Raw genomic sequence first — 12,356 nt, 5'->3', positions numbered from 1 at the left:
CCTGTGATAAAAATATTATGCAATGTTTACAGATATATTTTACCTGATTAAACACCTCAAGATTCTAGCATTGATCATTTGGAAGAAGATATACATTTTTTTCTTTTATTCTGATAAATAACAATTGTAAATAACAGTTATACAGTATCATAATATTGAAATCAACACAACACACACAATCATTATTAAATCTCTTTTTTTTCTGGTATTCATTTTAAAACAATCATTAAAAAAACTTGTTTTTTACCGGGTTTTTTTTTAAATTCTGTTTTATAGAATTCTTTATCAAGTCCATTGTTTTACTCGAATTATTCGATAAACATAATTAAGTAATATGATTGGTTGGCTCCGTAAAAATATTTAAGAGTTCACGTTTCACGCAAGACTTCATCAACTTGACTTGAAAGGTCCATGTTGTCCAACATCCTGTGAAAAATAAATGATTTTGTAAAATACACACACAGCTGTTAAAACTATCACAAAAACAACTTTGACTGTAACAGTTTGCAACATACCGATGAATCTATTCTTGGTATCGCAAATCCTGTTGATTCATTTCTAAAACCCTCTGTTTTTAAAAGAAGATAAGTTATTGTTAGTGTACAAAATATTATAATGTAAATTAAACAATAAAGCGATGGAGATCTGCTGAAAAATGGGGAAAATACTTTACCGTTTGATTCCTCAAAACTTTGCATTTCCTTTGAACTTGATTTTGATACCTAAACATTCATAGATAAAAAATAAAAGAAAATAATCATGAGTTAATCATTTATAAATAATTCATACATTTATGTAAATATTACATTTACAAAGTTTCGGTAAGGGGAGGGGGGTATTTTCTTTGAAAAATATTGACAGATGACTGATGTAATTCATGATATTAAAGCTAATCAGAAAGTAACAACGTACAACATCTTAATAAGCTCAGCTACAGAAATTTACAAAAATAGACAAAAATGTCGACGTGTGATGCAAAGTGATGCCATTTTTTATTTTGTCTTTTGACTAGGGGGTGTAAAATGAAACCAGCGCAAATCGTATTTCACGAATAGATTCGCAACTGAATAAAATACCTTACGTAACTTTTTAAATGTATAAAAAAATGTAAACTTACAAATTTGCTTTTTGATGTTTTTGTTGATAAAGTCCTTGATTCATATTTCTTCACTTTCCTTGATACTGCTTGTCGAACCTATTAATAAATGTATGTTTAGAACATGTCGACACTTGCATATTTTATTTTAATTGTAATATGCAATATGATAACATATGACAATATTCATTAATTACTGTAAATTCATAAAAGAACTTGTAATTTGAGATTTTGAATCATGTTTGTTTAATTACAATATCCAATCATGCCATTGTTAATCGGTCTAAAGTAATGCAAGGAACACCTAAAACATTTTTGCTGACAAAGTCTTTGTAATAAATACTACGTCTCGTAAAGATGTCGATGGTTAAAAATACTTGTCATTGATAGGTTTTAAATAGAGAAATAAGGTCATTTAAGAATAGGATTACACCTTGGAACCAAATTAATTGATGATTGCACAATGTTTGTGAAATGAATTACTTCAAAAAAGGGGGGGGGGGGGGGGGGCTTTCGTGAATTAAACTATGCACAATTACAAAAGAATGCGTTTTGTAATTTGTTGGATAATAGTTTTTCTTGGTAATTGGAACCCATTGACTGCACAAAAATTAAGTCTAATGAAGTACAAATATTTAATAACGTTGCACCACTATTTGGTTTAATGACAACTGTTTTATTATCGGAGCGTGAGTTATCAATATCATAACCACCAAAACCTCTTATGATTCATACTATCATTATTTTCTGATAGCTTTTACTATATTTACATGTAAGATATGTTTCAATCTTTAATAATAAAAACACTTTTTTTAGTTTCATCATATGAATCAAATACAATGTAAATAAACATGTACCTGGGTATTTAGTAGGACATGGAAAATAAATATAAATAGGCCCTGTAAAAAAAGAACATAGCTGAAAGCATAGTTAACTTTTACCTTTCATAAAAAATAAAGTGAAAGTGTGAAGAACCAATGTCCTTAAACTTTTGAAGAAATAAATATTTAAGTTCAACTTTTTTATCCATAATTATGATTCAACAAAATGATCTTCAATAAAGTTGCAAGGTAGCTAGTGAATATATTTCGCCAAAAATGATTTTCACATATTACATGCACATGTAGGACATTAATAAAGAAATAAGAACTATTTACTCATCATTTTCTGTGAAACATTATTTATTAAAATATTATACATCTAGTTTATGAAAATCACAATTTTGACCACCATTTTGTTTATTTCACTTAATGAGGAGTAGTGGCCAATACTGTGGAATCATTAGATTTCGTGGTGGCTCAATTTTCGTGGAATTCGTGGGTACCTCTCATCCACAAATTAACATCAACCATGAATTAATAAATTAGGGCTATAAAGTCATATTTCTCATGTATGTATACGAAAGTACACGAAATTACGTCCACACAAACCTGTAAAATTTAAGCATCCACCAAAATTGGCCCCCACGAATTTTAACGAATCCACAGTATTCTAACCATCATATCTTTCTTATTTTTTAGATATGATGTCTTTACCTTAAACACTCTCATTTCATAAAGAAAACAGACAATTAACATACTTCTGAAAATTAATAATTCAGCTATATACTCATATATAGCTCTCCTATTTTAAGGGAGATTAAGAGTGGGAAAATGGCCACAATCTCCGAGCCTCTTAACCATTAAAATATTGTAACAACTTTTTAAATTAGACAAATAAAAGTATTCGGTATTCTGAGAAAATAGAAACTGGTGCGTTTCGGATTTTAATTGAAAACCTATGTCTGAAGAACAGTTTTTAATTACGGTAAATTTTCCAAATAATAAATTATATTATACTATACATTTTTTATTTATGTGTGTATTACAAAAGTTAAGATATCATTCACATAAAAAAAATCCCTTTTTCACTTACCTGAAGAGAATTAAATATAGAAAATAAATACTGAAATACAACGGCGGCTCCTCCAAGAGACAAAACTCCAAAAACCCACGTTAATCCAAGCGTGGGTAGTAACGCACACATCCCTCGTAAGCCGCTTCTGTGATGTAGAAAAAAATAGTGCATTGTACAATGAAAATAAACATCACATATTACAATGCAACGAAACAAATAACGTGTATGAAGTTATTATTGTTTTACAATTAACGATCTTAAGATTAATATTGGATCTCTCATGGTTTGTGATGATATATGGTTTTTTAAATTAACTTTTTTCATTTCACAATATAACACATTCACACATAAACGTACATACAGGTAATAGCCTAATTAATACAAATTACTGTTTAAGTTGACACATTTCTATAGAAATTGAAATTAACCAATATATCTCTTGAGGTTAAATATTATAGATGTTTAATATCGAACATGAATTTTATCTAACGAGTTGTGTGTTTTCTATACCAATGGTGGTGAAGGAAATCATTCAACGAGCTGAGTATAAATCATATACCATCACAAACCATTAGCCAGTAGTTATCCTGTGTTTAAATCATGTTTATGAGATTTTTCATTGCAAAACTTCCAAAGGTATTTCAAAAAAGAAATAAGAAAAGAAAAAAACTTGTGACATCATCAAAGTTCAATAACAAAAAAATCATTACATTTACAAATATTATCTACACCGCAATATGAGCTGAACATATGCATATTTCAGTTAAACTCGAATTCTTTTATATTATGAGGTGATTAAATACGTCGGGGGAGGGGGTCAAATCCAAGAAGTCCCAAAGGGCTTAATGATAGATTTGATCATTCCAACCGCGTCTGACCATCACATAATATTTTAATAATGATTCCATTGTTACTTATATGTTCAGTAGTTGTACGATTAAATATGAAAATAGTCATTGATGATTCGTAATAAAATTGATTCGTAGTGTAACAGAGGAAGACACATTAAAATAGATTGCAACTATTTAACTTAAACTTTGATTGTTTGGTTAGTATACATGTAATTAATTTATAAATAATAAAAAATCTGTTTTGTAGATCAAACATATCGACTTTCACAAACACGGTAATTTTTGAATACTCACATCGTTTTCTCTTTTACAGTTTTCTTCAGCATAAACGACGAAGAAAACATCGTTTTCATAACGATGATAAGAATTATAAAATTAACCTGAAATGTAAAGTTAACATATGTATTTAAATATCATATGTAAAATAAAAGAGCACATTGCTCTTTATTAACAAAAGAATGATGGGCCAAATTTCTAACCTATGCAACAATTTCCAAACAAAAATATTGCAAGATAGCTTTACTACTACAAAGAAAACCAAGGAGACAAGTAAGATACTTTTTAATTGCTTCTGAAAATTGAGATTATCTTTCGTTGATTTTTTTTCGTCTTCAAAGATGTCCCCTTCACTACTTAATATTCTTATCACAAAAACAGTTATGTCTCAATATTATCTCTAGACACTTTCAGATACTAAGGTCTCATAGTACATGCATGAAAAATCTCCGATTTCTCTAGTTAGTCTATGAATTTGTTTCTAGCTGTAAAAAAAAAAAGTTCATGTGTTAAGGTATAATTCATTTGCATACAGTCCAAACCCAAGCCCCACCCCCCACCCCCCATTTTCAAATAAATTCTATATAATATTAAACCGCCCACAACCCGCTGGAACTAAATAAATTGTGGTGATAGCCATTCTCTACCAACCCAATCTCAGTGTCAGGTTTGGATAAAAGCAAAAAAAACAACACCATATATATATATATATATATATATATATATATATATATATATATATATATATATATATATATATATGAGAAACACCTTCTCACATTAGCACGGTTTTGTATACTCTTATAACTTACTACTAGCCTTTCAATTTGAACGTTTATCTGACATCAAAACTGTTGATCAATAGCTTGCTTTTATATACAGTAATTTTGCAACTCGGTGTTCTTTCAGGCGAATTTAATATCGGATTCTTACTTTTTGATTCTGTATTGAACAGAAGTTACACAAATATTTGCCTAGCTTTGTGTATATAGAATTTTATATTTTTGTCAAATTTTATTGGGACCAAAACTTTTTTAAGTTTTGGGAAAAAAAATTCAATTTTCAATATTTTTGGCGAAGAAAAAATATAGAATTTGAAAGTGACAACAAAATACAATCAGTTGATTTGGTCGAAAAAGGTCACTAATATTAAATAATGCATCCTATTAAGTTTTTTTAAATTTTTTAAAATACAATAGATTGCACAGGAAACCTAATTTCAATTTGGTAAATAAACAAAGCAGCTTGAAAGTAGTGTTTTCTTTTTGTTCTTTTTGGTTTGACTGATGTTGTTTCATTTTTTATAAATTGCGTAATGGCATAATATAAAAAAAATATGAAATCCCTTATTGTGTCAAATATAATTTTACCAAGATTATTGCCAAGGCTGGACCAATAAATCCAAAAAGTGTATCATTTCTCAACCAACAACTGCAAATCAGAAAAAAAAGTACGATAGATTATTCGTTGATGTGTACTTTAATACATTATGCTTAAAGAATTTAGTGAAAATGTCAGAACGTAATATTTCGTTGATGTGTTCTTTAATACATTATGCTTTAACAATTTAGTGAAAATGTCAGAACATAATATAATTACTCACAATGTTTCATCTCCATAACCACCTACGTTTGTTGACAGCAGGGTTATTCCAACAATCGCAGCAGGCAAGCCTATTTGTGAAAATATTATACAATATATATTTTCCAAAACATATCTCAAATAATACACAATCCAAACTTTAGATTGTCAAGCTTATTGCATACTTTGTCAAATTTATAATAACAATGTAAAAGAAAGATACCCCAGCCTAAAAGTAGCAAGAGGCCGGAACTAGATCTTGAACTGAAAACATCCAATACAGCGATAGCCAGGTCGATTCCAAGCGCTAACATGATGCAAAACATGGCGAGGAAAAAGTACTGCAGCAGAGCTGCAATAACACTGCACCCCACCTAGAAATGGCAAGTCTACGTATCACCAATTATAAACTGCAAGGACTATTCACTGATGAAGCATACTGATAACATGTACTGTAAATTCCTAATTAAACGCGAGGAATTAATATCCGCGTAAAATCGCGAGAAGCATCCTTAGCGGATTTTAAAATCTCGCCATTTTTTTCTGAGAGTTGAAAACTATAAGAAATAAGGAGAAAAGTTCAACGTTCGCGATTTTATATTCTCGCGATTTGGTACAAACCAGCGGGATCGCGGAATTAAGTACTCGCGTAATATAATGAATATACAGTATATATTAGGCTCATATTTATACATTACCCTGTAACATTAATATTTTATCATTTGTGTAAATGAGGAACAGTGTCTATTCACTTACTTACTTAGTTTTAACCATTCAGTTACTAATGTTGTCACGAATAAAACTTAGTAAACATACGAACAGAAAACGTGTGTGTTTGCAGCCTTAAATTCCTAGATAAGTGAACAAGGACTTGATTTTTCTCATCTAAATGAAACATATCATTGTCGGATAACAATCGATTATATGTTATTTTACAAAGACTACAAAGCTTTTTCTTACACAATATTTGTTTCTCAAACATTTTAAAAAAATATTTACTGTATCATTCGTTTGATCCAAAACTGTTAGGAACAACAGATATGCAATGGAAAGCGCTAGACAGAGATTGATAATAAGTACAGACCGACGATTCTTCAAGTACCTAAAAACAAATCAACACTAAATAATTTAATATTTAGAAACATTTTAGGCTATTTCAACCAAAATGGATAAAAATATTCATATAAAAAATTGGAATAATATTGAAAATTATACTGCATTCTAAGGCTTAACATTTGAATTAAACGATAATTAAAAGCTCAAAAACTTACATGTATTTTTCATGTGGTTATTGAGCTCCAGTCTTGTCAAATGTAAGTTAACTTTAGAGGTCTTTTTTATCACGTTAAGTTGTATATAAAACACATTATGTTTTAAATGATTTTGAAAAAAATAAAAATACCTCCAAAAGTAAAGATAAATGACTATAGTGGCCAAAGCTCCTAGGACTGAAAAACTGCATCCAATGTAGGTAATTAATGTCAATGCTTGCGAATGGCTCTAGAAATTAATGTAATTGATTTTTTTTAATGAAAACATACATAACACGCCAACTAAAAAATACTAAACATAATGAACGCAAAACTATAAAATAAAAAACCACAATTATATTGTATTGAATAATATTAGTCAAATTATTTACACTGGGAGTCTTGGTCAGACTCATCAGAATGGCAAAGTTGGTTAGATGGTTGCACGTGCATGTAACCTGAGTGTCGGTAAAGTCTTTTAAGGAGCATCCGGACGTGTTCCATACACTAAAAAATAAATGTTTATGTTAAAAAAAAACAGAAGAAGAAAAAAGAGAAAAAATACCATTGTAAAAAGATCACAGTTTTTTTTATGAAAACGCCGCCGAAATTTTTTGAATTTCTGTGAGCAATTATGTCTTAAAATCTAACCTGACTAAATTATTCCGGTCTTCTGATAGGAAGACACAATTTGGAGTACTAGTAATGTTAGAAACCTTTTGAAAAACAACATATGCACTTAAATATACACGTTTAACAAAATACATGTAGTTCTCTTTTCAGTTTTTTAAACAAGATTTCAAGAATTACTAGTTCTGCAAAACAGATAATGAATACGGTCGTACATTTCTCCTTTGGAATGAAAGTATGATGTTTTCTTTAAGATTCGTTGAAATCAATCCGTCAACGGTAAGAGATAACACGCTTGAACCAATACTCCTGTATTAAAAGAGTAAATGTAAATAGTAAGCACAGTTCTGTTCAAGTCATTAATATTTTAGTTACAAACAGACTGATGGATATGCCAACAATACATGGGGTTGAAATATTTGATCAGAATTAGATCTTTTTTTGTTGAGGGTTGATAAATGTTTATTGAAATTATGAAACGTACGTTTCATTTCCAGAGAGGAACTCGGAGCCAATGTTATCATACTTAACAGCCGTGAACGCAACACCGTCTCCTAAAAAGATCGATTGATGAAGTGATTGATTGTAATGCAAGCTCGGTCATATTTATGACACAATCCAGTATATACAGTTAACTTATCATCAAAAATTTATTTTATATTAAGCTTCTTATTTTGATGTTAGGCTTAAGCCTTTTGTAAGAATAAAATTACATCAAGATCTATTAAACTCCAATAATTACCTTTAATATCTCCTAAAGCTTCACTTGGCAATGTGAAATGGGTTGTTAGCTGTTGACTGTTGCCTTCTGTTTTCTTTGGAAACTTGATATCAGTAGTTTTTGCAATTTTTTCTATGCTTAAAACTGTGCGATATAAATAAAACATGATAGGTATTAAACACCAGAATATATCTGATCAAATCTGTTAGTTGAGTTTTCATATTGAAATAAATTCAACGTTTCTTCTCTGAGAATTTTTTGTGCTACTGTGGGTTCAATTTTTTTTATTATGCTTCATATTTGTAGATTTAGTGGAGTTAACCTGTCACATGAAAAAACATTCCAAACAAATTAAGAATCGAACTCATCATTCGTTACACACAGAAGCAATTTACGAAATCGCATCCGAGTGAGCCTGACAATACCTGAAATTTACTGATTTTAACGTATTCCTCGGGTATTACTCTTTACACTAGTTTCAATTTCCAGAGAGAAAATATGTCAACTTTTTCAACAATAAAACATATGCAAAGTCAAAGCAATCCAGTTAATGATATATGCATATTTATGACTCTGTGGTATTCACAGTTGATGATTCGATCTAGATCTCGTCTAAAGAGTATATTTAGTTAGATAAGAGGCTTGAACTTTGAAAGTTAAGATCCCAAGCAACAGAGTAATGAATGTTTTATAGGGTTGTATATCTTAAAATTAATAAAATAAATCTTTCTTACGCATGTTAGTCTTGTTGACAGTTACTGATTGATTAACTTGTAAGGCCTTGGTCACTGATTTCGCAAACTTGTTCACCGATGATAATATTTTGCTCGTAACCTGCAAACAATTTATATTGTTATGAGTTTTTGACACATGCTTAAAGAATATCAAATATCATTTAATGGGTAAATAAAATCTTTTATCTAAAAAAAACATAACAAATCGACGTATTTAATAAGAAAAAAGTATTGCCAGCATTTTAAAGATTATATCTGAGTCTGTCAAATAATTGAAAATCAGGACGTTAGAAGCGAGTGGTAAAAATTTCAAATGTAAGCTGAAAACTGTATCGAATCAAAAGTATTACATTTTATCATATGTATTACTATAGATATTTTTTGGAAAAAAATTTAACCAACTTGAAGATCATTATATATGTTTTGTAATACATTTATTTAGACCAATTAGATTTTAAAACTTTTGTCTTATTATCGTAACAAAGACAGAATTGTATTCAATAGGGATAAAAACATTTATTTCCTCTATCTATATCTGTAGCAGTAAGTATCTGCTTTATACAAATATTAGTTTAAAATCACTTTGATTTTCATTTGCATTGATTTAAATTACTATATTAAAATAACTACCTCTTTTTCCTTGGTTTTATTTTTAGCTTTCACTTGATTTTTTCCATTGTCAAGTATATCGCTAACGACTCCCATAAATACCTGTGTAAAAAAATGTTATATCAAATCAGACTTTCATGTGAATGATTTATAAGAATAAAATTATGAAACATTGATGCATTATACACTGAAATAAGGTTGTTTTCATTTTACAAATCTGCATGATTTGGTTTTTTAACAATAATTTAATATATTTTAACTCTTACATGTGTACAGCTTAAGTTATTTACCAAACAACTAATGGCAATTTATTCAACCAAGTTAACTTTCATTACAGAATCTGTCTGTCTGTTTTCTCTTTTATTTACGGTTGTATGTTAAACAAAAAAATCTAACGATTTTTTTTTTATAATTTCACAGGACTTCTTACACTTCTTATGTAACGTCCAATTTTTTGTCGACAGTATGTTCAGAGAAATAAGCATTACCTGTGTTGTTTTGTTGGCTGAAGCTTGGTTTGTAAAATTGACTGTTTTATCAGATATGGTAGATATCAGGTCCACACTTTGTATGATGTCATTATGAGCAACGTCATTATCATTGGAAGATGTGATGGAGCTGTTGACGATTGATGAGATGGACGATAAAGATGAGTCTAATGCATTCTCGGTTAACTCTGTTGTATCATTGAGGAGCTGGAAGCACAATGTAATGAGTTATATCTTTAGAATTACTGAATTGATTTATATTAAAATTAATTCTGATAATTTCTGCGAATTATAATTATAATAGCCACTGACGAATTGGCTTTAAAAACATAATTTAACATCAATAAAGGTTCTTTTTATGAACAGTTATAAAAATTGAAGAAAAAAAATTTCGATAAAAATCTTGTTCTCTGTGATTATCTTAACGTTGAACGCATGCTAAAATTACAAATCTCAAAGAAATATCGCCGTTTGAGATTATATGCGAAACATTCTCAAAGGTGCGGAAACCTTATTAAATTATTACGTTTTCGATCTTTTCAAGCTCTTCTTTTTTACAGCCATCTGAATTTATTACGGTAGCCCATGATCCAAGTATTAAGCATTTTCTAGTTTTTTCACCTATAATAATAAAAAACAATTTGATAGTTAAGATTTTTCTGCTGTAATGTTGTAAAAAGGAATCAGAATCTCATTTTGATAATGCAACATTTTAATTGCAAAAATATATTTCCTTAAATATTAAATTAAAAAATTCTTAAATAAAAATTAAAGACTAATTTATTACCCGAATACCCGTCTGGACATGGGATTATTGCTTCCTGTCCTGCTTGCGTTGTAGGCCAGTCACTTTCCTTTTGACAGAGTTTTTCACCTAAACACAGAGGATAAGTTTTGCATAAAGAAATGTGCAACTGTAGTTTTCCATGTTTCATAAAAGAGAGAGAGAGAGAGAGAGAGAGAGAGAGAGAGAGAGAGAGAGAGATACTCTACCTTTTTTCAAGACAGTGATTGCAGAGAATAATTCTAAGGAACTACTGGAGCAATTACTTCCCAGTTTGCATTCAACGGTAACATTAGACATCGCAGTAAAATTACAGGTAAAGTTATGATTAGAATTGTAGTGACAATTTTGTTCTGTCTTGTTCACACACATTTTGATATCCGTGCCATTCTTTATATATGCATCTTCCTTGTTTGTGACGTAACAATTAACATGGAAAGGACTTCCTTCCTCCACAGATGAACGAATAGGTTTAATCACGATAATGGGTTTTTGCTTTATATTAATATGCGTTGTCATTTGCCCTCTAAATATTATTCCCTGAATTTCTTCTTTTACGTTGCATGTATACTGCCCTAAAACGATAGTAGAAATGATTAAAATACATCGCTATCAGCGTGTGCCATGTGATACAACAGAATATATATACCGGGTGAGTGATATTTTTGGGGGAGGGGGCTATACTTTGTATTATTATTTTTTTTTTAAGATTTATTTTTAAAAATATGCGAGATGTGCTTTTCACAGTTTTTTTGCGGATATTTATTCCTTACGTTTAATCAGGAATCTGCATTAGTTATTAATTCGAAAACACTGCCAAGGCAGTGCTCCTATTGACACAAAATAATTGTCTTCGTGAAGTGACTTAGCAATATGGTCAATGGAAATAATTTAGTATTGTGCTATGCTGTTTTAGGCAACAGAATAAAATAAAATGTTCCATATTCAATCCACGAATTTAAAAATAGTGAGTTACATTCACTTCCATAGTGATATATTAAAAAACAATTTAAAAATGGCTTTTTTGAAGGTTGAGAATGATAATATATAAAAAAATATATATACCTTAGGCAAATAATCTGGGTTTTTTTTTTACTCAAAACACGGTAACAATATCAATTGTTCATAATGTTTCTTAATGATAATTGCAAATGTATTACTATGTTAACGGAACAGAAATGTTGAGGTAATGAAAAAGTTTTGTTTAGGTCTGAAACATCGTTGATTTATAAGTATCTCTGACCCACGGTTATCCTCTTAGCAAGCTCCAGACCACAAACACTCCGCTTCGGACCACCTGCCCCGAAAATATAAAATCAACACGACCCAGCCTACTCGGGAAAACACAGATCTACTTCCTAAAAATTATTACGGCAAGATACACAAAAACAATACTCGCAGGTTCCGAGGGTTGGGAATTCAATGAGAGCAATTGCTCGA

At 29.8% G+C, this 12,356-nt stretch overlaps 1 protein-coding gene across 1 annotated transcript in view; it reads right to left on the bottom strand.

The window, feature by feature from the left end:
• Positions 1-97: 97 nt before the first annotated feature.
• Positions 98-12,356, bottom strand: part of LOC128185451 (fibrillin-2-like) — a 62,792-nt gene continuing 50,533 nt past the window's right edge. The window contains 23 exon segments of the mRNA XM_052855044.1: positions 98-426; positions 516-568; positions 674-722; positions 1,118-1,195; positions 1,954-1,995; positions 3,011-3,137; positions 4,138-4,223; positions 5,490-5,550; positions 5,723-5,792; positions 5,924-6,074; positions 6,700-6,802; positions 7,103-7,200; positions 7,343-7,457; positions 7,602-7,666; positions 7,796-7,889; positions 8,065-8,134; positions 8,323-8,445; positions 9,036-9,135; positions 9,666-9,746; positions 10,133-10,339; positions 10,659-10,753; positions 10,920-11,006; positions 11,126-11,491. Coding sequence (XP_052711004.1) covers positions 391-426; positions 516-568; positions 674-722; positions 1,118-1,195; positions 1,954-1,995; positions 3,011-3,137; positions 4,138-4,223; positions 5,490-5,550; positions 5,723-5,792; positions 5,924-6,074; positions 6,700-6,802; positions 7,103-7,200; positions 7,343-7,457; positions 7,602-7,666; positions 7,796-7,889; positions 8,065-8,134; positions 8,323-8,445; positions 9,036-9,135; positions 9,666-9,746; positions 10,133-10,339; positions 10,659-10,753; positions 10,920-11,006; positions 11,126-11,491 — 2,357 coding nt within the window. The 3' untranslated portion in view covers positions 98-390.

The sequence above is a fragment of the Crassostrea angulata genome, chromosome 5, assembly GCF_025612915.1.
Source record: "Crassostrea angulata isolate pt1a10 chromosome 5, ASM2561291v2, whole genome shotgun sequence".
NCBI classification, from domain to species: domain Eukaryota; kingdom Metazoa; phylum Mollusca; class Bivalvia; order Ostreida; family Ostreidae; genus Magallana; species Magallana angulata.
This window is presented reverse-complemented; position numbering and strand designations above follow the sequence as displayed.